The sequence below is a fragment of the Dromaius novaehollandiae genome, chromosome 7 (assembly GCF_036370855.1).
Source record: "Dromaius novaehollandiae isolate bDroNov1 chromosome 7, bDroNov1.hap1, whole genome shotgun sequence".
Classification (NCBI taxonomy): domain Eukaryota; kingdom Metazoa; phylum Chordata; class Aves; order Casuariiformes; family Dromaiidae; genus Dromaius; species Dromaius novaehollandiae.
The window spans coordinates 37,089,646-37,115,352 of record NC_088104.1 but is presented as its reverse complement, the minus strand read 5'-3'; the positions used below and the strand labels follow the sequence as shown (position 1 = coordinate 37,115,352).

Here is a 25,707-nt window from a genome sequence, read left to right as displayed (position 1 = left end):
ATTCATTCTGCAACATTAGATTTGTCTCACATAAGTTATGCTTTGCAGAGGCAGGACAATTCCTTTTCCTTAAAATGAAAGCTGAGCTCCTATGATACAAGGAACGGGGCCTCACAGAAACTTGCAGTAAGATTGCAAAAAAATGGGCATCTGTAAAGAAATACAGTAAAGAATGAATAGAGAGCCTGGCTGTGACAGTTGGAATGCATCTGGTAGCTGATTGCTTTTCTCACTCGTAGCTGGAGATCAGCCAAATTGTAGCCACCTGGAGGAAGCGGCCCCAGGCAGATCTGGTGGTTCATGGCTGGCACATACCGGCACGGTAGCTGCAGAGCCCCACGCGTGAGCAGAAACGCGGTCGGGCACCTTGCCAAAGCTGACCTTGTCCAACTGCTTGCCAGCTCAGCCCGCCATGGCAGAGCCCAAGGCATGGGAGCTTTGTCCCCCACCTGTAAAATCAGCCTCGGAAACCCCCCGGCCCGCAGCTCCCCCATCGTGCAGCTTTCAGCCGTGTGCAGACTTTGACAGCGTGATGTCTGCAGCGCAAGTAGGGCAGGTTTGCCCAAAGCAAACCCTTCGAGTGCACAGGAGAGACATTTGGGAGCTGAACCCAAAGCCAAAATTTGCCAAAAATCTCTTAGCTTTCCAGGAAGCCACATCAAAACCTCCAGAATATTCTGCATGGAAAATCCATGTGTGCACTCTGGGGTGCCACCCCTGCGCTAGTCCAGGCCCTAGTTTTGTCAGGTCTCCTGCGAGCCTTCGGGCTGCCATCCTGAAGACATCCGACGGAGGTGGGAAAGTTCAGCACGGGGCAGAATCAGCCTTTGCAGGGTCAGCCCAGCACTCTGCCTCTCTTGAGCAAAGTATTTAAGAAAATACTTATTTGGTCATGTCTGTACTTTGCCGCATACGGAAGGATTTCAGGAAATGCTTAAATATTTCGCTGCACTGAGGTATGAAAGCATTCAGAGCCCCAACTGCCCAATGCCATATGAATATGGATTTCTATTTTTTGAGTCTTCTCTTTACAGAAGATGCTTTTCCAAACCATAAATTTGGACCTGGTTTTGAATTTACAAGGTGATTGAGCAGGGGATTTTGTTCTGGACTTTTGATGAGATTTCATGCCAAATCAGAAAACGAGTTGTATTTATTTAATTTGAGTGAATTATATTGTGGAGTTTGTTTCATCCATTGCGTGTTCCCTCTAAGTCCAGCTGTAAGCTCTCTGTTCTGTGCTATCAAATAAAGCAGAGCAAAACAGTTATTCTGTACTCGCTGTTCTGCTGTGCTTCCCGAAGCAGGCATTTTGTTCCTCCACTGGAAGGTCTTGGTGCAGCTGAGTTCAGTCCACCCTGGCAGAGGCATAGGTTCAGCCGGAAAGGTGTACATTTGCAGTGTCTGTATCTCAGCAAACACTTTAAGCTGGTATAAATCATTGCCCTTTCTCTAACCACTTGTTTCTCCTCCGATGAACCAGCTGAGGGAACCAAACCAGCTGATTTTGTTTAGTTTTGTTGGGACATCTATTTTAAATTTTATGGAGCGAAGCCTTTTAGTCATTGGTTTGGCACTTGCCTCATATTGGGCTCAGCCACAGGAGCATGCTGGCGGCATGCTGCAGCCTTGTACAGCCCACAGGGAGTCCTCCTCAGCACAAAGTTAATCAACAGTGTGGAGCTTTTTTGCAAAACCTATGTCTGACTGCTTGAAATTTGAATGAAGGATCTTTAAACTTAAGATCTCACATCTTCCTCCCCACCGCATGCCAAGAGAGAACTCGAGACATTGCAGTCCCCATTTCACTTAGGCCAAACTTTCATAAGCAGCACTGCTGGCCTAAGTAGCTTCTTCTTCTTCACCCCCTGGTCATCCTGGTCCTCTGTCATCTCTTCTTTAGTACTGATGCTACTGTTTGTGCAGCCACATGGTGAACTAGGCAGGTAAACTGTTCTGCTTTAAAGTAATCCAAGGAGAAAAATTGGTTCTGTGTTCCCTCGTGGATGTAGCCCTACATCCAAGTGAGGCAGGAATGAGTAACCAGGGTGGAGAGGGGGGATGGAGATTGCTTAAGGTGGCCCTCGCCTCTAAAAGAAATGTTGGTGAAATGACAGCAACAGACAGTCTCGAAGTTTCAGCAGGATCAACGCATTTCACAGAACGGGGATTTTCAAGCTATATACCTGTATGGTGTTTGAGCCAACAGTCCCGAACGGGGATAAGCATGCCGGATGATACAACAGTCTCATACACACAGATGCAGACTGTGTCTGAACTGGTGCAGGTGCCTTTATTACTACCACGTGAAAAAACCTGACTATTAGGAAAAAGTATGAATTCCCACTCTGAACCTCACACGCTGCAAAGTATCTCAGGTTAGGCACCGAAAGCCTCTAGGAGCTTTGAAATCTTGGCCTAACACGGAGCCTCATTCCAGGCTGTATAATAACATAAAACCTTCTGTGAAAGGCAGTAATTATTTCATGGCTCTTAAAGCCTCCTCATGATTTTTAAATACCTTTTTTTGCCTTCCATAGCACAAAGCCTATTAATCGCGGTATCAGTTATAATAGCAGAGAAATGATGACAGGGCTATAACCCTCCAACTGCAAAACCACAGGAAACATATCAGGAGATTGCAGAGCCGTAAGTGGAAGGATACCCTTCATTCACACGCTGGAAAACTGTGCCCTGCCCTAGCTCCAAACCCTATTAATTGGCCAAGTATGGATGGGAGTTTTTCCTCAATAATTCATTTTTTCACTTTCTGTGAAGGAGAAATTCAGCATTTATTTAAAGGCACTGAACTCAAGTCTGGTAACTCTGAAGGTCACGGAACTGCTTCTTTGTCTTTTTAACACATTCTAGCCAAAAGCACAGAGGAAAACCCGACCTAGCAGGGGCGTTTCTGGAGGAAGGGATTCAGAAGGCAAGACCTGACTTAGGCAGGCTTGAGGCTATAAAGCCGTCTCTTGTAACTTCCCAAGTTTTAGTTTTCTGTACTTTCTCTTGTGGTCAGCCCCCTCTGGGAAAGCCTCCGTGCAGAGGGGTTGGGAAGGGGCTGGTCCCTGCAGCAGAACCCAATAGGAAGCTGTGGGTTCATCTTCCCAAAGAGTCAGTAACAAACAGGCAGCAAAAAGCAATCACTTAAGCAGCCACCTACAAAATCCACTAGCGCTGGTAACTGCCTCCATTTTACCCCCTAGCACTGAGGACTTAGCTCTGTTTCACTTCCCCCAGCAGAAAAGCCAGCTTAAGAGGCTCCTGAATATCTCTGCTGCTCTTCCTTATTTACTGCTGCCTTTATACAGCAGTTTACCACCATTTCCCTTACAGCAAAGCAGTCTGCAGGGCTGCAGCATAAACTGGATGATACAGAATGTTCCAAGTTAAAATAAAAAAGGACATCCAAAAAACCCTAGGGCCTTGCTGCTTTCCAGGCAGGTTAAGAGCAGTACTAGCACTTCTTTGTGAGAATATGGTGTGCTGTATCCTACAGTAAGTAAGGGAGTTAACAAGAAGCAGCAGAATTTGCAGTACCTGCACACCTTTTATGCCTTCTTCAATTTGATGTCACTTTAATTGGCTTTAAATTTTTGATGAGATGACAAACATCAAAGGAAAGTCATTTGATTTACTCCTGTGTCTGAAAGAAATTTGCCAAATGTAAAGTGGGTTACAAAGTCTGCTATAAACTTGGCAGATTGGACCAAATTATTTCTGCTATTCATAGGACCTGTGCTCAGGACTTCAAAATTAAGTAGGGGGCTGGAGCAACAGCTTCTCTTCTCTCACGTTTCAGGGTATATTTTACTCACCGCCCAGATCTTCTCCAGTTGTTCGAGAGCACCAGAAGTTCCTGCAAATATTGGTTGGCCCTGGACCATTTCAACAAATACGCAGCCTGCACTCCTGCAAGAAACCCAAGGTATTAACTCATTTGCATACACCATATGTGCAACATGAGGAGAGGCGGGGGGAAGAGAGAGAGATAACAGTTATTGGAATGGAAATTTAGAAATCCTGATTTGGAGCTTCAGAAATCCTGATATGAGCTGTAGAGCCTATATATATATTGCATCTTGTGTCTGTATATGTAGTTTTGAACCATAGGTGTTGCATACCTGGCCTATTTCATCTAGTGAGTGAGGGGGCAGCAGGGCAGGAGATTGGGTGTCTGTATATATGCAGATAAATACAGGCTTAAGTGAAGGCTGCTCTACCGCTGCAGTACGGTGGTAGGCAGGGTACAGTACGAGAAAACCCTGCTGATCATCGGAAGTTAGGAAGGCTTACTAGGGGAACGACTATGCTATGCATCGCTGGTCTTGCAGCACTTTCTTAAGCGTTTGTGACTGGCCCTTGTCACAAACTGGATGCAGTAATCAAAAACTTGATGCAAACCCTACACGTTGAAACACTTGACCTAAAAAGCTGGTAAGTAAAATAGGGCAGCAACAGGCTAGAGATTCATCACGTTCACATCCCTCTCAGATAAATATTAAAGTAATCAAAGCTCCTGTTGCCGTCTCTCTTTTTTTTTTCATTGGCACCACCCCCCCCCCCAAAAAAAAAAAAGAAAAGAAAAGCTTCACCAGCAAAACAAGACAGGCAATATCCTTGGAAGAGAAACCCACTAAGCACCGTCTTTTCTCCAGCACCGAAAGATTTGTTTCAGATCTCTTTCAACCTGTCTTGTTACAAACCCATCCAAAAAAGACAGTTGAGGTAGAAACCTGAGGAATGCTAGGTTCTTTTCCAGGAGAAAAAGATGCAAAATTTGGGTGGTAATAATAGGAAAAATAAGCAGGGAACTACTACACAATGTATTGGGTTGAAGGCTACAGTAGATGCCGAAAGAGCACAGAGGAACTAACCACTGGAGAGATTTTCCTTTAGAAGCAATAGCTCTTCACTGCAAAACTAAGGGCAGGATTTCACAGTATAAAGAAATCAGTGGCAATACCAGATTGAAGTAATCCTATTTTTACTCCATCCCCAGCTCTGTGCTTGTGCCAAGGCAAATCATCTAGCTTAAAAAAAAACACCAAAGCCCACAAAAAATGCTTTATTTTATTAAGATGGATTAGTCCAGGTGGCAATAATGATGAGATACTTGTGGCCAGGATAGGCTTATCTATTTGCAAGAATTTCCATGTCTTATTGTATGGTGTAAAACTTTGCTCATTTACTTTTTATCTTATTCACCCCAAACTTTTTCTGGGTTTTCTGTCTTTTCACTATATCCCCTCTCTGCTCTTCAGGTTCTAGGCTGAATCTTCTTCTGTTATACCAGATTTGAGTCCTTTAGGTTGAAATGTTGACAATCTGACCTTGTCTAACAGACTCTGAAAGAATTATTTTCACTTGCTGAGCTACAACTAGTAATTTCTTCTGGTCATCTGCACTGATGTCTTCTTACCTCTCACATCTTGTTCTTTGCAATCCTGAAGATGCTTTTCCTGTCTGTCTGTGGTCAGTGGAAAGCCTGACATGCAGCTCACCTCTGGTATTCATTTTGGTCATCCTCCTATGTCAGGTGATGCCAAGTCTGTTTCCAGACCCAGATCTAATGCTGTTTTCACAAACATCTCTGCTGCACTTTCCCTTAGCTTCATGTACCTTAACCTTGGGTCTTGTGAGCTTAGCTCCTTATTTGCCTGATACGTTCTGACAGGGCTGTGTATCATGAAACTTAACTCACAGCTTTTGTGACACAGATTTGTGTTTCATAGCACTACCGCATCAGTTATTTTGGAGCCCACAGACTGACTCTAATGAGACCAGTGTCATATCAGCCCTCTGTTTTCACAGCTGATGTCCGTGCCCAAATGGCTCACCCTGTGTTGCAGCCACATGTGCTGCTGTAATCCACTGATCCCATTGCACAAGCTTAACTGCATACTATCAATGTTCATTTAGATACTCTCGATTTGTACTGAGAAGAGAAGCAACTGTATGTGGTTTTGGAGCAAATGGTCCTGAGGTTTGCCCACAGCTTGGGTTCTGAAACTCTAGCTGGGAATGGCCAATTGATGGGAAACAGCAGCCACTGAGGAAACTTCATGTGGACTCTGGACAGCCCTCAAATGAGAGAGCCACAACTAGAGATTTTTTCTAATGAACAGTGCTGGCTGTGCTGGTTCCTAAGTTGAATTTAAGACCCTGAGGATCTGGACATTGAAGGTACATGACGCTTATTTAGGGAAAAGGCTAGAGATTCTCCCCTGCTAGTAACAGTGAAAATGCCCTGGTCTTCATGACCTAAACTGCTCTGATGCAGAGGTCAAAAGCACCAGCGTTCATGCGGCAGACAGAAAACCAGAACTGCTGTGGTTTCCATTATTGCTGAGAAGGCAGAAAATCCAGACAGGGCAATAACTGGAAGTCAGAACTACATGCCTTTTTTTCTAGACTCAGGTAACATTTGCTAAGAATTACCCAAAGGCAAAGGGTTCAAACATCCAAATCTAATAAAACAGTCTTTTCACTAATGGGCAAGCTGTCAGTCTGAGGAGAGGAACAACTTCTAGGTTGTTACAAATTCGCCTTCCGATAGTGCTCTCTTTTGTATTCATGGTTTATTCCCATTATCTCTGAAAGCCTTTAAACCTCTGTGTCTCTAATAAAGATAAAACTATCAGAGCAACCACAACTGCTGGAAAGGAAGGACTTTTTTCTTCCTGCAGTGAGGCTTAACTGACCAGCTGCCTTTAATGCCTGCTTGATACTGTATTGATTCATCAGTGGCAATTATGACTGTTTCCATCTCTGTGTTTTCCAGGATGAAATATACTTTTCCTTACAGAAAAAGGCCAGAAGTAGATAGAACAACTGACATAGGACCACCCCTTTCTTTTTGCAAGTATTTTTGTCTATTTGTTAAAATAGGACTTTGGAAACAAGGCCTCCTGGGTCCTTCATTTCACCCTCTCTGTAGAAGCCTCAACTTTCCCTTGGAGATATGGGATTTATGGCATTGTAAGGATCCTTCTCTTAACCAGGATCATTCAAAACACAGCCTCTAGTTTTAAATATTTTTAAGATTTAGACCTACATTAGAACTGTTATGTTGTTTTTCCCTTTTTCCTTCTTCCCCCATGATGTTCATTCTTGAGGAATTCTTATTCCATGTAAATCTACCTAAGAAGATTCCTGTGACATTCCTGGAAGATTATACTAGGAAAGCTTGACTGAAAAGAGCTGACTTTAGGCACTCATGACATTAGCAGCTACTGTAAATCAGCTCTGCACTTTCATAAAGAACTTTTTGTTAAAAAAAGTCTCCGTGATGCACAGTGTAATCTTCCTGAAACATTGTTAGTCTCCCTGAAATCCCTTAATTGACTCGTCTAAAGTCTTGAAGAGATAGTGAGGGAGAAAGAGAGAAAGAGGGAAATGATACAGAGAGATTAAAGCAGTGTTGCTAGTTAGTCCAAGAGCTAGTGAGTCTCCTTATATATCTCTCTCTTCATCTATTCAAGGCCTCATTCACTTCCCATGTGCCTCCCACTGACAGTGTTGCTGCTCAAGCACACTATGCATGAATTGCCATAATGTTTTATTTTGTTATAATTGGTTTCTTTAAACCAAGGCTTTAACACCCACTGTCTCATGCCATTGCCAAGGGCATTCTGACCTGCCTCCATGTAAATTGCAGCATCCAGAAGAAATAGGGTTTTTTTTTCTTTCTTCCCTATAGACAAGTAACATCTGTGTGAATTCACATTATTTCCTAATAGACAAAAATTGAACTTAAATGCAGCGTACATCAAGATAATAAATGACTCTTGTTGGAGGAAGTTACTGAATAGAGCTCACTGAAGAACCTCTATCCTCTCAGCATGACATCTTTCTTTAGGGCAAACACTTTGAATGTTGTTCTTATAAGAAGGCATTATAACAAAGGTGCCTGTAGTGTGATGTAGTTCAGTGACTGCTGACAGAGTACTGTGCTGCTAGAGATGGACAGAGTGCTGGGGGGGATCGTTGTAGACCAGTCCCATGTTGCTGTGCAGTACACTAGAGCACGGTTGTGTAGTGGGGCTGTTGGTTCTGCGCAGCCAGAAATGCCAGCCTTTGTGTGTGTGGCACAGGCGGCTTTCAGGAAAAAAAAAATACAGGCTTATATCAGGTGGCTACCTAATACAAACCCTCTGATCCGCTAGACAGGCATCTTCTTCAAACACAGCGTACATTCTTGAGAGACTGTGTGGAGGGGAGAAGTGGCAGGTAGTGGGAGAGAAAGGACAGGACTACTGAGACTGGCTTAGCAGCTGGAAGCCATTAGGATTTTGCAAGGTTTTTCTCCTCATTGAAATCTTGAAGCAATTAAATTAGCAGCAGCCCTACGGAAGCAAACAGACTAAAAGCTCCTGTTTCCCTGCCCTCTAGACTTAGGCCATCAGAGTCTCCAACAAGCTGCAGACCTCTGGAGGACAAAACTGCTAGGAAGACCTGGAATTTCGCTCTTCTTAAATTTACCAGCCCTCTTCTGCAGCCTCATTCTTCAGCCTGCTGTGCTACCCTCCTTTGCCACCCTTTGACTCTGCGAAGCAGGTAAGCACAGTCCTAGCGTGACAGGTACAGAGAATTAACTGGCTTGAGGAAAAAGAGTAAAACAGCAGTATGATGTACAGATGTAAAATTGCCCAGAACAAGGATGGTCCACTGATGATTCTTGAGCTGCATGCCGTCCATGGGTAAATCTGGACGGTGCTGCTGGGAGCAGGCTTGGCCTGGTGCAGAAGTGAGCCAGAGGTCTGATGAACCCTAGGACCCAGCTGCATGTTCCAGCCAGCCCAAAAGGGCCTGTGAGACTCCTGTGAAGCCATCGGCCTCTCTGGCCTTCTACCTGCTCTCACAGGCCCCTCTCCTTTCAGCTCTGCTAGCGTGTGGCTTGTACCCTGGGATCTCCAGCCATTTCAAGATTTTGTGATGTAGTTTGTAAGGTCAGAAGGTTTAATGCAAAACACAGGCCATCTTCTGTACAAAATGCAGAATGCATCTATCTGAGATGTGCTTTTGAGAAGAAGGACAAAGTATCGCAGAAATAATGAAAATCTCAGACTTCTTTCTATCTCCAGAACTGTTCAGGAGCCCTTTAATATTGTCTTTTCTTACCAAGGTCAAAATCACTGTTGGTGGAATTGTTATTGTATCCATTGTTTCTTCACAAAGCCGTACTACATAAAACTACCCTGATTCAGCCAACTACATATATCCAAGACAAGAAGTGCATTAAGCAAAGCTCTTCTATTCTAAGACCTGAAAATGATTCATAAATGTTATCAAATGAGATTTATATATATCATAAATATTATCAGATGAGATGTATATAATTCCATAGCTGAGATGTAATGACTTCCTTCCTGAAAACTTCTAGGAACCCAACAGTACGAAAGTCCCTGCTGCTCATACATTTTCTGCTCACACGTGTTAATTTCTCTACTTAATGACTGTATCTACTATAACTTGGTTGACTTCATTTAATTCACATAAAGATGATTTTCCCCAAGAGACCCCAGATGCTTTGAGATCGGTCATTACCAGATATCTAGATCAGAAGAATATTCGGTAGCTCCAAGCAGCACATCAGGAGGACGATACCAGAGTGTCACCACTTCAGAGGAGTATGTTTGACTGGGGATGGACTTGGCACGAGCAAGGCCTGCCAGAACAAAAAATATTGAGTACTGTGAGAGGACAGTCCTTCTGCCTGTACAACATATATATAATAATGGGAAACAGAACATTATTTTCTCTTGCACCTTTAAACACAAGTAATCCCAAAGCAGTTTACAAGCAATCGACAAAGCCAGTGTCTCTGGGGCAGATCAGGTCAAGCAATATGCCCTGCCCTGCAGGGCAGGGAGGGGAAGGAAAGGCTATTTTGACTGCTGACACAGGAAAAGCCCTGCTCTTACCAAAATTGCCATAGATATTTAGGAAGATCAGGCTGAACCTAGGCTTCTAAGATCTCCACTTGATGCCTCATTTAAACTCTCAGAGCAGTAAATAGAATATTCACCTTTCAGTAGGTTTAAACTAAATTAAAAAAAAATCTTAGTTCTGATTATTGTTTGAAGTACCCCATTTCAGCAAACTCGTTTATTTGCACATGTGTGCATGTGTATGTGTACATCTGTAATTTTATATTCAAACAGAATATATGTTGTTAACTCCCTGAGATAAGTTGTAGATATTTTGCATTTTTAACTGCTTCTAAAGCACTTTGGTCACTTGTTCAAATTAAGTAGGCAACTGTGCTCTTTCCAGACTTCTGAACAGCTTCAGTCAGTTAATAAAAATAAAAAGTCCTGCTCCCAGAATTGATATTTTCCTTTCCAAAGAACATGGCACTCCTTCATCTCTGTTCTCCAAATAAGATGGGGATAAAGAGCCTTAGTTTATCCTAAGAGACACAGGAAGAAGGAGGTATTGCCTCAGCTGGCATTTGTGGTCACTGTTCCCTTGACTTCCCAAAAATCGTGACCGTTACAGAGCCAGTCACAGGAAGTCCCTGAGACACCCCAGAAATGTGAAGGGGAAATGTGCTGGAGACACCCTAGCAATGCGAAAGGGAAATATCCCTGCGATAGCCCAGCAAAGCGAAGGGGAAGAACTTTGCCGCTGCGCAGTGCAAATCCTCTTCCTGTGGGATCCAAATGCTGTGCTCAGTGGCTTTTGTTTATACTGCTCAGGCTTTGCCTTTAAGAAACCTGCTCTGGCATTGTAAAAAGGCCTGAGAGTAGATATAACTCTGTAAAGGGACTTTCCCTGGATCTCAGAATTGGAGCCCTTCTTTCCCAGCCTTGTAAACTGCAAAATATCAGACCAGGAAAGAGGCCACACAAACTGCTGCAGCAGTGGAAGGAGAGGCTTGGAAGGTGGGCTGGAAGCTGGCAGTGCTCCCCCTCATTTTCATGGTCCTCCTGGCCTGCCACACTGTGTCATTTTGGGGGGCTGAGCATGTGCTCTGGGTGGTAGCTGGAGAGATGGGGTGAGAGATTTGTGCCTATGGGGCTGAGTGTACAGGCAGCAGGAACAAGGAGCCCACTTGGCTTCAGTGCCCTGAACCGCTTGAGTAGGCGGTGCCTGGAAAGCTGTTTACATTTTAGCCAAACTGAATTTTACTTCCATGAAGCCTTGCCTGAGTCTAATGGAGTCTGGCAGAGGAGGCGTGAGAGGTATGTGGAGCCCTCGGAAGGGAGGAAATTGGGAAGAGCTGTAGGAAGCAGGGCAAATACGGCACTGGGGAAGACACTTCTTAGGTACATGGAGACTTGTTGGTCAGGGGAGACGTGTGTGCAAAATGTTAGTCTATAAAGTGGGTGTCCCTTACTTGCCTCCACTGTCCAAAAGGTCTCTCGCATATAGTTCCTTCTTCCTTTCTCTCTGAGACCTGGTCTGCTAGAGATATGGGTGCAACAACAAACTGACCCTGCAGACTAGCCAGCCAGCCAGGAGGCAGGCAGAAGGACTGCGGAGAAATAGGAGGTAAATCCTTCTCTTCTGTGGCACATGTAGGAATGTACGATGGTGTGCAGTGAAGGCTTCTTAGCACCCCTCTGCAATGAGCTGCACGCTTAGTCTGCGCTTTACCACCTGTGAGAGATGCAGCCATCCCAAACGGATGCCAAGAAAGCCTTTTGGCTCAGCACATTGCTGTGGACTGTACATGTCACATATTTGCTGAAGAGAGTTTGATTCTCAGTTCATTTGAGCCAGTTTTATGTGGCAGTAATTGCTTAAATGAGGTTACTCCCTGCATCTATCAGTATAAAGAAAGGAAAGACTGGACTGACCACAGAAATACTTTCCTGAAGTTCAGTAAGAGGTTATATTTCTATGCTTTAATTGGCTGTGGATACAGATCTATATGTACGCTAAAGCTTAGGTCTGAGCAGATATACTAGCAGTCTCCAAACAGTGACTCACCAAAGTCGGCTAATTTGAGCTCGCCAAGGCAACTGATGAGCAAGTTCTGGGGTTTCAGATCACGGTGAAGAATGTGTTGTCGGTGGATGTAAGCCAGGCCTCGCAGGAGCTGGAACATGAACAGCTAGAAAAAGCCAACAAAACACTGAGATGGTTTTGGGTGACTTTGCTTTGATACATGAACTCTGAACTTCAGGAGAACTCCTGGAACAAAGCAGAGACAAAACAAGTGAGAAGCCAGTAAAAATCCTGCAAATGAGTGGAGCTGGCTGAGGAGGAGAAAACTGCAGCGGGATATGACTGCCCTGGGGCTTCCTGAGGCTTTCCGCGTGGAATGCTTTGGCAATGAGGGCAGTCCCTAAGCGCACGTTTTGGAAATGTAGCTTTTCTTTAGAATTGGAGTATGAATTGCAGGAGCAAACGCGACTTCCCAAAACACAGACCCAACACCCAGAACAGCAGATACTCTGATCTCAGTGCTCACTGCAAAGACACAAAGCCAAGTAGAAGGAAGGGTTCAGGAGCTGGAAGTTTTGCCCATCGAAAGCAGCTTACACCAGCAGAGGGAGTCCTTTGGCCGCCGTACACCAGCTCTCCCGAATACAAGCTGGACCAGTGAACTGACTTATTTGACAGTGTAAACTGTTAGCTTTAAAGCTGGGAGAAGATGCAGAGACCTGATTTGAACAGACAGAGCAAAGGAGAGCTGATAAATGAAGCAAGCAAGCAGGAAAGCAAGCAAACAAGTAAGCAAGACCTAACTCCTATCAGAGCAGCAGTATAAATAAGCCCAGTGTAAAAGAAACTGGCGTGGGCAGAAACAAAGTATGAAATTGGATAATGGTTAGAAAACAAAACACAACAGAAGTAAATAGACTTCACCAGAGAAAAGACATTTTTCATCAGAAGCTCAGCCTGAAGAGCAAGAAAAACCAGTGACACTCATAGGTCAGTTTTCTACCCCAAAAGTGACCCTGCAATATTCTGCATACTCGCATCATAGTTGGTGGGAATCACTCAGAGAAAAAACAAACAATATTTGCCAGCAAAAATGAAGCAAGCTAGATGACCCTCCCAAAGTAACAGTAAATCATTTTACAGTTCAATTCCTGCTGACTGAGGATTTCGGACACAAAATCAGAGCAGCTGGCTAGTGTTTCCTCACATAAATGCCAGCGACTACATGTTACAGTCATGTATTCAATGTCCTTTACAAGCCTGCCTGGTAGCAGAGCCCTTGAGGTTTGTGCCAAAACTGTAATACAGGATCTTGGACACATCCGAGCATCGAGGATGTTTAAAATCTGGGGCCCCCAGAAACTTCGCTACAACTGGTATTGCTTAACAACTAGCTGGAAGAAGATGTGAACAAGGTGGCAACATTTGAAGATGACAGAAGTGTTTAGATTAGCCAAGATAAGAAGTGACAGTGAGGAACTTCAGAGAAATCTGACAAAGCCAGATGAATAGGCAGTCTGATAAGATTCAAAGTTATTGTTGACGGCTGTAAGATAAATTAACTGAAGCTACTCAGGAAAAGGACCTAGGCATTCACTGAGGACATCTGCATTAAAACCTAATCTCAGTGTGCAGCAGAAGTCCTAAAAGTTAATTAAATTGTGAAGATGTCTACGAAGGAGGGTAGGAGACTATTATAATACTAATGTACAAAGTAATGGTACATCTTCAGCTGTGCTCAATTCCAGTCGAGCTATCCCCCTCTCAAAAAAAAAGCTTTAGCATGAGTGATTTAATTGACTGTAAATATGTAGATAGTTCCAGATGAGGAGAGAGTGAGATCTGAGAGCTTTTATTTAGAGAGATGAGTAATGTATTCTAATGATAAGAGAATACACATTTGTGTAGAGACAGATTTGCTTGCCACAAGATGTCATTGTTTACAAAAGCTGAATGTCCTCTTGCAGGCTCAGGAAATGGGAAGAGGGACTTAAGCTGAAAAACGGATTTGGAGAGTTAGTGAGAGGGAGGTTGTTACATCTTTATCAAAGACAGCTTTTCTTCAAAGTGTTTGTCATATATGGAATGAATAAATATTAGTAACTTACAGATGTTTTAAGCATTGCAGCAATTTACAATGATCATACATAGTGGAAAATAATATATTTCTCATGCTTTAAGGGATACTAGTCTTCTAAGGAGCTCACCATAACATTGTGAGACTGAAGTCCTCCAGGATGCTGGGCCATGTACTGAGCCAGATCTGTGTGCTAAATAAAAGAGGATAACTTGAGGCAAAGCTACTAGCATAGAAAACTCCTACCAACAATGCCTGTTCTGTAAATAGAAAAAAGTATACAATTGGTACATACAAAGGATTCTCCTTCATCTTGGTGAACATCTGATCTGGTGCAGCATATGAAGACATGCTTAAGTGTTGGGTCAAATCAGGGGGCAGGCTGACCTGTTATCTCACCCCAACAGTTTGTGGCCTGAAGCTGATAGCAGAATTCATACTTGTGCCAGAATTAATCATAAAGCTACAGTAAAAATACATAGCCCATATATTTTCCTCATAACTTGGTTGACAGCTATTAGCAAAAGTAACAGAAGTAGCAAGACTCATACTGAGAACTTATTTATTGGCATCTTGCCCTCCCCATGAGAGAAACCTGTAGCTTGGCTGTGGTGAGCTGCTGCAGTCAGTGCCAAATTTGGCACTAACTGGGATATGAGCTAGAATCAATATGCCTTATCCTTGCTGTGGCTCAGTAACTGTACTTTTACTGTGTTGTCAAGTCAGTAGTGGAGGTAAATAGTTTCTGCCATCCTAGTGGAGAGAACGTGTGGAATGATTTTTTTGTACAGCTGTTGAATAAGCAGAAACAAAAAAGTAAGGCTGCATGGATGGAAAGCAGGACATCAAGAAGGAGAATCAAACAGTCCAGTAAAGGATAACAACTTATTCCTTTGTAGATGTCCCATAACACAACAAATTCATTACACAGCCATTGGTTTCTTCCCAGTACTTCAGAGCAAGCTGGAAAAAGAGCAACTCACCATGTATTCAAAGACAAACGTTAGTGTCTCCTTGGTCTGGATAATGTCATGAAGGAGTACAATGTTGGCATGTTTCAAACACCTGAGAAGAGAACCTGTGGAAAAACAAAAGGAAGATCAGGCACACCACTGCTGGTGGAAGTGGAAGGAGACAGCGCATGCAGCCAGTTGGTGAAGATAAAAACTGGGGGGAATGGTCCGAACTTGGCAGTTCTGTAAGAAGTGGCAGCTACTGAATCTGGAGCTTCTTAGAGAAGCAAGCGCTAGCGCTCTGGATTTCGCAGGAACCCGTCTCTCTCAGATGTGGATCTTGCCTCTGTCAGAGATAGCAGTTCCCAGTTCCCAGTCGTCAGCTTCTCAGCTGAGGAGAAGCCATTTCTTCAAGGCAATTGCAGTGGGAGGCAGGGGCAGGGGGTTGCCGCAGAGTCAGAACTCAGCACTGGCCCCCGGGGCCTGGCCCAGAGCTCCCCCTTCCCTCCCATCCGCCTCCCGGAGATGCCCTCCGCAGGGGCACCTGGCAGGCCCCTTAGCAGAAAGGTAGGTTTTTATCATCTTCCAGCTTCACAATGTCAGGGTACAAAAATCTGCTGACAGAAATTGCTGTAGATGCGCTGCTGAATTTAGGTCTGTGCTCTTAGTTCTGTGAAAGTGTATGGTCACTTTTTCTGATTTAAAGCTCACAGAGATGAAGCTACCAAGTGAACAGTATCTTGTTTGTATTTATACAACTTTGGCATGTTTTTTCTTTTGGCCTAGCCATCTAAAAGCATCATTGCAACCGTGTGGCCCTGGTCCTTAATCACTGGCGTGCCTTTGCCAGGCTTCAGCGCAGCCATGGTGAGGTGCTAGAGGCGACTGCACACTGAGGAGCCTCTGGCCCTGTACAGACCACAGGGCACTGGCTGATGCTAAGAGAGAAGCTAGGGCCCTCTGAGCCAGGCCCTTCAGCCTTGCCTTAGGTTTTTCACGTTAGAGCAGGCTGCAGCTGACACACTCATGAGGGCAGTTTCATAGTATTAAGTCTTGACTGCTAAGATCGTCTTTGTGGGCAAAGAACATGGGCAGCTTCCTCGTTTTGTGCCCTGGCCAAATAGCTAGCAGACTCCCGGCTCTGCCGTAAGCTTGAGACGATAGTTCCTGCAGCTCCGTAAAGAGGGAAGCAGTGGAGCTGGGATTGCTCTGCCTGTATAGCCCTGACACTGCTAAAGAATCTGACCCAGCTGTCGTATCCAAGATGTGTGCAGGCAGAAGCCACAAAGCTCAGCAAAAACAGGGGTCCCTGACTCCAGATTTTAGTTCAGCTTCTGGCACAGCAGAATAGCCTCAGAGCAGCTCGAGACTCACCCTCCCCTGCTGATTAAAACCAGATTAGCATACTGTCAGACCACCCAGTGGTAAAAATTTCATCCAGATAAAGCATGGGCACACAATCTCATTTCTGCTGAATTAGCCAAAGTACACAATACAGAGCTTGTGCTGGCCGTGGGAGGGCGGATGACTTTTGGTCTTGGATAAAAGCTGCTTTTTGTTTTTTCAAACATCTACAAAAGATGTTTGAAGAGCTTTGGGCTGGCAGAGCAAATTTATACTGGATTAGCACTCTGTATCTTGTGACCATAACAATTTCATCTGATTGTGAAAGCCCTACAGCCACATTTACTGTAATACAGAACTGTGGCCTACGACTATGCCAATAGTGAGAATGCTGGGCAGTCTGGGATACCTGCTCTGGCATAGGTCCTGGGAACGACACCGAATGTAAGTTAGTTCTTGCATAGAGCTTGGTGCTGCTGCAGCTAAACTGCCTCTGGTACTGGCGCTGGTTCGTTTAGCTAGTGCCAATATGTCCCCAGTACCCTGTCGCATGAACCTGAAATGTGCTCCAGATTGCACCTAGTTGCCTATGAACCCAGTCAAGATACTCTGGCTAAATCCCATTTGCTGTGGAAAGGGGCTGCTACTCTGGCTCTGTGAAACCTTGAAATTTCCATATGACCAGCTTGAGCCAGTTGCCAGCTCTGCCGGCCCAGAGGAGCAGCACAGAGGTCCACAGTAAGGTGGAGGATTGAGCCTGTGGGGCCTGAGTCAGGCCTCTGGGAACGGCCCCTCACGTGCTCCCTTCTCCAGTCCCCTGCTGAGGTGTCAGGTGCTACAGCCAGAGCCGAGCTTTAAAAGCACTTCATTTCTGTGGGGCTCCTGGGGTGAAGCAGCTCTTTGTCGGTGGCGCGCCATTCCTCTGGCGTAGCAGGGAATGCACCAGGTTAATAAATCTTGTGCTTTGTTTGCACGAGTGACTTACATTGTAAATTTGAGGTGTCAGATGCTGCAAAGCTCAGCAGTACACAAAAGATCTATTTAAAGTAGACCCCTCCATAGGATCACTGTTATTTTCTCCCATAGTGAATAAAGCTGAAGGCTCTCAGCCTGCTTGGTAGAGCATGCTAACGGGGCACCGATCTTTAGAGCATCATTAATTCTAAGTAGGTAAAGCTTTTAAGGTTTATTGTACCGGTGGGCTGGGAGTGTACTGCTAAGCAAAAACACCACAGCAAATGAGTTTCAAGGAAACCATTAACACAAGCCATTCTGCAAATAAGCATATTTAGGCATCTCCCTGCTTTCATCCAAATTGGACTAAGGACTTTGTAACCTATTTTATCTTAATTACAGTGGTATAAATCTGGAGCTGGTCCACTAACCTCTCTGGTTATTCTGAGTTTCAAATGGAGCTGACTGACATCAGAGTTTTGACCCCTTCCTCTGTGCTAGGACTGCTCTATGAATGCTGGGACATCTGGTCTCCAGCACTCTGTTGTGACAAAATTAGCCCCAGCTTTGAACAGCAGTAAGAAGTGGAAAACACAAAAATGCGTGACCTCTTACATTCACAGCTCTCACTAACAGTAGACAACAGACTGGCACAAGGGTTGCGTACTTCTGTGTAAGGAAGAAGCTGGATTATGATCCTCTTGAGATTGTGAAGCAGACAAAAATAGAAGCCTTAATCAACCAAGCAGTTTGTGAAGTTATGTCTGTAGGGACACATAAATATGTGCAAACAAAATCTAGGCACTTAAACAAAATCATTTCTTTCTCAAAGAAATTGAGAAAGCTGCAGATGCTTTGCCCAGTGCTCCATGAAGTCACCTGACAAAAAGCATTTCTCACTAGGCTGAAATGGTAAAAGTTACTAAGCACCAATTTTATTTGGAAATGTTTCTCTTCAAGTTGTATTTGTTATGCTCCACATATCAGCTGCCATCATACAGAAAGTGGCACCATCTGTGATACCAACAGGCAAAGACCTCATCGCAAAGGGCACTTGAGTCCACAACCACCCAGTGCAACAGCAACGAAAACTGCTGTGCAGTGCTAGTTCCCAGGGGACCTGGCTTATGATGGTGGGTCCTCAGCCTGACATTCGTGGAGATAATAGCAGCGTAGCCAGGTCCAGGCTGAAGCCAGCTCACTTCCGATTTCAGAGAGGCCTCTAAGTTAGAAGGACAGTAACGGTGGGCTCTATCCATGCTTAATGGAAGGAGCACGATTCGGAGCTCAGCTGGGCAAGCGGACCATCTGTAAATCCTCACTTTCCGCACTAACCGCCTGGGGAGCCCATGGCCAGTACATGTGCTGCAGGTGTTGCAGTCGGGTGTTCAAAGCTGAATGGAATGAATCTGGGCCTGTTTCAATATTGAACACCGAGGCAGCAAAAAGTGATTTTTAGAAATGGTTAACTCTGAGCTGAGCAGCCTTCACAGCTCTTGTTGATACGTAGTGAGCGGTTCTGTTAGCAGGCAGCTCTGTGACAGAGTGACCGAGGTGAGCCTCAGGGCAAACCACCCATAGGAACAGCTATTTGCTGCCCCTGTGACTAACAGCACAATTTCTATTCCTCTCTTATAAAGGGGGGTGGAGGAAAGCAGTGTGTGAGACTGACTCTCTCTTGCCCCTCCAGGGTCTTCTGCCACACCAGGTTCACCAGCCTTTGAGCACTGGATCCGTTAAGAAATTCACTGCAGTGAAGCTACATGACGTTAGCGCAATTACATCCATAAAAGCTCCTAATGCAAAGGTGAGCACAGCACGGGGTGAGGGAGGTGAACGGCGTGTTGGAACAGAATTGAGGTTGGTCCAACCCTGCCCAGGAGCAGGGTATCACTGAAGGTGAATTCTGACTGCACAACAGTCAGTGCACGTCATCCAGGGACTGCTGTGCAGAGTTAATTTTATATATATCAGCACAGGTGTGATTTTCCTTATATAACCAGCATCTGAAATATGGACAAGAAGGGAAAGCTTCTCTCTTATACAGCCGTAAAGGGCAGGGCATTAGCTAGACATAAGAATTCAAGCAGAATCATGCCTGTTAAATAGAGTCTTAAACATGATACAAAAACACAGAGGTTGAAAAGCTGACCCCTCTTTTAGAAGCCTGATAAGAAACTTTACTATATGTACTATTATATGTACTGTGTTTCCCACAGGCAGCATGTTTTGTTGCTCAGAACATGCAATCGGGAGCCCAGAGACTGTGGTTGTAGCCCAAGTTCTGCTGCTGACTCTCCACGCAGCTGGGACAAAGCATCATCTCCCTGTTTCTCAGTGATCCAGCTGTGAAAGGAGTGGTCATAATCTCATTCACAAGCGCAACCTTGTGCTCCTAAAACCTTTTCTGGCAAACAGAATGACAATTCACTATGAAGCAGACCTGTCAAGTCACACACATTTGGCAGGAGACTCGTTCAGCTGGCCCCTGCCACATGCCCCCCTGCTTTAGAGGCTGCATCTCGTACATTTGGGACGCAGAGGGGCAGTACACCCTGCAGGCTGCCTCTTGCCCAGGATCACGTGAGTGAACACACCAGCAAGCAGGTTCCCCCTCCCTGCATCACATGCTCACCTACCCAACACTGAAAGCATCCTTCCTGAGGCAGAAGGAAACAGAGTTTTGTGAGGAGCACAGCCCTGTACATAGAGTAGGCAAAAAAGGATTTAGGAAGCTGTTGTGTGGAGTTTTTTTCGGATTAAAACACTCTTTGAAAAGGGTGTCCCTCATTCCTCACAGACATTTGAAGAGGCTCTCTATTTCTTACCTTCCCGGATGGCTGTAAAGGGCAGTCCCTCCTCCACCTCCAGGCTGAAAACTTTCAATGCCACCAACTGGCGGTTGATCCTGTCAGGTCAGAAAAGAAGGTGACATAAAGCACTTCAGTGCTCAGCATGATGACAACATTAACAGCTTCTAGGCTACTCTACACTCATCCAAGCAAAGTTTTTAGGGCTCACTTTCCCACCCAGGTTAAGCTCAGAAAGAAACCACAAACCACATCCCTCTTGGCTTCATCAGCAGCAAGCTGGGACCCAGCAGGCCATACCGGCTAGAAGAGCAGCAGCTATTGCAAGTGTGCTGGGCAGTGTCCCCACTCTGCGCTGACAGCCTTGCTGCCCCCAGGGTGAGTCCAGCATGCCCTCGCCCCCTGTTTTTCTGTCCCGCAGGGATCCCTCCCTCCAAGGGAAACCCTTGCGCTGCCTCAGGTGCAGCTGGACAATCTCCCAGCATACTGCGGTGCAGCAAAGTGTCTTTGCAGGGCCCCCACTGCTGCAGTGCAGGAGTTCCCAGAGAAATGTTGATGCGGCTTTGCAAATATCCTGGTTACAGGCAAATGCAGACTTTTGATGTGCTTTTATCTTGCTTTGAGTACTCAGAATTGCCTGACCCCTTATGAATTCCTGTACCTGCCATGTTCAGGAGATGCAATAACAGTATTGCTGGTCCTTGCTCACCTGCTGATCCCCTTGTAAACAGTTGCATAGGAGCCTTCGCATAATTTCTCCAGGTATACATAGGATGTGGCAGCTCCAAATGGAATGCCTGGTCTCTGCTTCTTGAAGAAAATGGTATCTATTTTAGATTGGTGGGTAGAACCAGAAGCTACTAGCATGTCATTTGGCAATTAAATGCTCATTCACAGCTACGAATGGTCACCCGATGAAACCCTCACCACTCCAAACTTCTCCACAGCACCCTTTTCCTGGAATGGATCAGCGTACTGCCCCAGCCTCTGAGTCCCCTGGCTCCAACTCTGGGACATGTGTAACCGCTGGGGCTGCGGGGAGGGTGCAGGAAGGGGGCTCTGGTTAGATCTGCCAGCTGGCAGAGCAAAAGGGTGCAAACTGTATCACAGGCAAACAACCATTTTATTGGTACTCTTCTTTCCTTTCTCCTTGACTGCCCTAACTTTTGATCACTTTGTGTAATTTTTGTCTCCCTCCCCCCATTCATGGAACTCAGTTACGGTTTCCGAGAGGGGCATAAGGGGAGCAACTGTCTGCATGCTCCCGTCTTGGTAGATGTTAGTGCCAAACCTGAGAACACACGAAGACAGAGCTGCCCTAACTACTGAGGGTGTTTCAGTCAGCATCAGTCTAAATGCACATCATTCTTGCTTAGCCTTGATTTATTCCTCTCTAGATAGAAATCTGCTAGGGCAGGGACTAAGAGCCAAACGCAAGGGTGAAATTTCAGGAAGTTTAAATTTATGGCTTCTCTCCTTTTATCCTCTAAACCTCTCTATGTTGAGCCTTTCTCACCACATATATAATTTACACAGCCTCTGAATTTGGCCCATCCAGCCTAACAGTACCATAAACTATAAAGCTATAAAAATAGTACTGATGAATGGCAGGCAGCTTGCAAGCGCCTCATGAACAGCTACACTGGACAGATGCCTGCATTATCATTTGATTCAAATATAACAGGACCTGTAATCTGTGGCATGTTGCCTCCTCCAGAACACTGTAGGTTGCTGGCTGCCCTCCCCTTTTTACAATCCCTCCTTGGCACAGGGCTCACTGGAGTGCAGTCTCCTCCCAGATCCTCACACCAAAGGCATTTGTTGTAATCTAGTCCTCTTTCAGCAGGGAATCCACAAGCCTGAAGCTGCAAAGTTTGACGCTGGCTGGTTAGAGGAAAATGTGGATGTTTCATGCTTCCATAACAAATGGAAGATCCCAGCTTTAATCTAGCTTGATGCTGAAGTATCAGGGTGTGATATCAAATACCTCTACTGCAGGCGCCGCTTCCACGTGCTGGAGGCCGGGGTTACGTTGGGAGCCCCTTCCCTCTGAGCAGCAACCGCAGCATCCCGGTCCGGGAGCGCTTGCACACAGCACATCTCCCATGTTGTCCAACTAGAAGTTCTCTCTCCTTTCTCCTATGCTCCTCCTCATCCCTCAGTCTGTAATAAGAGTTCATATGACTTGCATGAGGTCTCTGCTTCAAGCAGTCTTATGATTTCTGCAGTTTTTCTTTGAAAAACTTTGTAACTGAAGGTGGGGAAATAAGCAACAAATGGAAGCCTTCTGCTGCTACTACGTCATTTCAGTTAAGCAAGTCTCAGGGTGATGTATCAGATAATTAAATGGTCTGTTTCATACAGCAACAGGCCTTGGCTTCCCTACACATATGTAGCAGTTGCTGCTCTATATGCCATTAGCTTTTAAGCTGAGCTATAGGAGCAGGGTTGGTGAGTCAGGGTTGCTGCAGGAGCAGTGTTTGGAGAGTATTTCCTATTAGCTACAATTCTCCGCACCCCTTAGGAAAGCACTCCAGCAGGGACTCTGGGTACCAGCACCGTGACAGTGAGCAAGAAGGATTTTGGTTTTAAATTTTGTATTGTCTTTGTAATGCTGAGGAATTAATGGAGCTAAGTTCACACAGAGGTTCTGGCAAGAAAATCTCTCTGGGATCATGTGAAGGTGGGAAGCACAGTGAGCATCCCAGAGTGGGGCGGTTAGTCTGCTCGGGTTTATACATTTAATCACAGCTGAGCATCTGATCTAGTCGGGAAGTGTGTTATTTTTCTTTCTTAACGGCTACTATCTTCCTGAGCCAGGAAGGCTCTGTGCTGCTTTTCGTACAGTGTCAGCAGATCATCAGGACGGAGACTGACCCGCCTTTGCCTAACGGTCCTCGGCCTCTTTTGTCCCAGGGAGGGACCCGTCAGCGCCCGCGCCTCGGCCCAGCCCCCGGGGCTGCGGCCTCTTTACGGCACGCCCCGCGGCCCGCGCGAGCTGACGCTTGGCCCCGCCCTGCGCCCGCGTGAATCAGCTGATCTCCTCCCGCGGAGCTGGGGCGAGCGCGGCGCCGGGTGAGGCGGCCGCTGGCGCGAGGACGGGCGGGCGAGCGAGCGAGCGAGCGGGGAGGAGGAGGAGGAGGAGGAGGAGGAGGAGGAGGGGGCGCGAGCGCCGAGTCGGGGGGGGTCCGGCGGAGCGCGCGCCCTGCCTCCGGAGGGAGGGGAGCTGCAGTCACGTGGGGGCCAGCCTGCGCGCGCGGGCGGGGGGAGGCCGTTACGTTCGAATCGCCCCCTCCCCCACCACCAACGGCTGCGCGCTGCCGTTAGCCCTCTCGTGCCCCCTGGGCCCCTGTGGGGGCATCACCCCGCAGCGAGCGCGAAGGGGTCCGGCTCCTCCGCAGCCTTCCCGGGGAGCCCTTCTGGCGGCAGAGGTGCTGCCCGGGCTGCGGGAGGAGTGCCGGTAACAGGTGGGGGGCGGTTGGGGAGGCTTGTGGAGCGAGCAGAGGGGGAAGCGGCTGTCCTCTCCAGAAGAAAAAGTGGCAGCTGAGAGACGTGGCGGGAACCCGGCTGGCCCTTCAGCCCCACGCAGCTCCCCGGCCTGAGCTCGAGGGTGGGTGGCGATGTGCTGTTCTGCTGTGCTGGTGGTTACAGAGCAGGCGTCTTCGCACCCAGGGGACTGGGCTTGGAAAGCTGTGGAAGAGACTGTAGAACAGCTCTGACAGAGAAACTGCCTAGCTAATTCCTTTCCTAGCTCTGAGAGGCTAGCAGGCCAGAGCTGTTGAGAAGGTTTATTTCTATAGGTACTTCTAAAGGACTCCTCTTTTGTGGTGGAAAGAGGTCATCTAAGCTTAATAGCATATGTGCTTTATCTCCTTCCACTTTCGTTTTGAGGCCCTTCTCTCTGCATGGCTTGGTCCTTCAAATCCGAATGCTATTTCAGCTTTTGCAGTCTGTTGAGTGCTAAGCCCTGGCTTGGCAGAAATCTTATTTGCAGATGACAGCATGCTGCCACTCTCACAGACCTCCTCTTCCAGCACAAAAATACTTTTAGTAAGGTACTGAGGGGCAACTAGTTTAGTATAGTTGTAGACTTCTGCTGCTTGAGCTCTGTTTTCAAGACCTAACCACCACTCCTATAATGTGGTGATTTATCAAAAGTAGCTCTAGTTATCATCTTTCAGTTTCTGTGGAACTAACTTTTCAGAAGGGAAAGCATCTCATCATATGCTAAATGAAAAAGTTGTAGCTTCAGGAGAGAAAGAGAGGAGGAAGGGATATTAGTTCAGAAATTCTTATCAGTCTCTTATCAAACTGGTAAGTTCTAAACTATAAAAAACAGGAGTTGTAGCAGTTAATTTTCATCTGCATTCTTTTAGCTCATGCTAAGCCATTTTTGTTGCTTTTTTTCTGACTCTTTTATTGTTGTGTCTTGTTTGCTACTGTCACTCATCCATAGGAACTTACGTTAACATTATGGAGCTCTCTGCTAAAGGGACCACTGCCGTCTTTCAATAACAGGTTGTTTCATTTTGCTCTGGGACGATATTAATCACACAGTGTTAAAAACATTGGTTGTACTTATTCAGTGGTAACAAAAACCCAAGGGCTTCTTGAACTGGTAGTACATATATGTGAACTATAGTTAACAATAATAAATGGTTATATAAATGCAGAGGAGACTAAAATTGGCAACTTTGTTTTGAACTACGAAGCATGGGGGTAAACCCTTCAGAACCTGTGCAGATAAATTTGTGTAAATATAACAAATATACATAATAATACATAAATATAATATATAAATATAACAAACTTATTCTTGTTAGCATAAGTTCACTATGTATGGTGCAACAACTTTATTAAAAGCTTGTTTATAAATATGTAAATAAATGTATCAGATAAAGAAGTGAAAGTGTGTTGTCCATTTACTAACTGTACCAGGTAAATAAACACATGATGACAATGTATATTTGAGGCTGATGAGAGTTCCAGTATTTTTGAAAGTCAGGGGCATACCTGTTGTTCCTGTTCAGCCTTGAATCTATGATTACTGTTATACCTATGATGCTGCTTACTGAGCAGTCAGTGTCCAGTGAAGGACACAGTTCCATAGTAATCAGTGTAATGTTTATTCTAGCTCGCTCCCTGTGACCTAGCAGGTTATCATGGTGTGGTAGTGTTTGATTTCTAGAGAATTTGGAATAGCATTCCACTCTAAGTGGAAAGTATGACATCAGTGTCATGCTAGTAGCCATCTGTCTGTAACACAAATCCGTTTCATAGTTTGGCACTATTCAGCCCTCTTTGTAGTTTTCCTCTTGCAATGTTGCAAGTGAAAATGTAGAATGTAAATGTGTGGGCAGAGGAGTGCAGGTGCTGCTATCATACCAATCTTCCATACCATGAGAATTATGTATTTTGCATGGTTGTTCTCTTCTGTGAGCATTAAACTTAGCTACTTATAACAATTCAGATAATTTTAACAGGGGAAAAAATATATATATATTTGTAATACTACAATATTAATATTATATAAAATTGAAATTTGATGAAAATCAGCAAGGAAAATAGCATATCCTAGCTGGAAATAAGGAACTTTATAGCTAATTTTGTAACTGTGAGTAAGTGACTAGTATTTTGTATTAGCTGTGAAATGGAAATAACATTGTGC

At 45.4% G+C, this 25,707-nt stretch overlaps 2 protein-coding genes across 6 annotated transcripts in view; one reads left to right on the top strand and one right to left on the bottom strand.

The window, feature by feature from the left end:
* Positions 1–22,228, bottom strand: part of CDK15 (cyclin dependent kinase 15) — a 42,868-nt gene extending 20,640 nt beyond the window's left edge. Inside the window, exons 1-8 of the mRNA XM_026109939.2 lie at positions 22,027–22,228; positions 20,749–20,846; positions 20,058–20,137; positions 14,962–15,056; positions 14,109–14,171; positions 11,944–12,067; positions 9,553–9,673; positions 3,822–3,915 (exon numbers count right to left, since the gene is read on the bottom strand). Coding sequence (XP_025965724.2) covers positions 3,822–3,915; positions 9,553–9,673; positions 11,944–12,067; positions 14,109–14,171; positions 14,962–15,056; positions 20,058–20,137; positions 20,749–20,846; positions 22,027–22,146 — 795 coding nt within the window. The 5' untranslated portion in view covers positions 22,147–22,228. The remainder of the gene's footprint in view (positions 1–3,821; positions 3,916–9,552; positions 9,674–11,943; positions 12,068–14,108; positions 14,172–14,961; positions 15,057–20,057; positions 20,138–20,748; positions 20,847–22,026) is intronic.
* A 766-nt stretch (positions 22,229–22,994) lies between these two features.
* ALS2 (alsin Rho guanine nucleotide exchange factor ALS2) overlaps positions 22,995–25,707 on the top strand; it is a 44,869-nt gene continuing 42,156 nt past the window's right edge. For 2 of the 5 annotated variants that reach the window (XM_026109762.2, XM_064515205.1), the window contains exon 1: positions 23,013–23,114. The gene's annotated coding sequence lies outside the window, so the exon portion shown is untranslated. Of the gene's footprint in view, positions 23,115–23,301; positions 23,650–25,707 lie in introns of those variants that run through there. The other 3 variants (XM_026109832.2, XM_026109603.2, XM_026109528.2) reach the window with 2 other exon arrangements.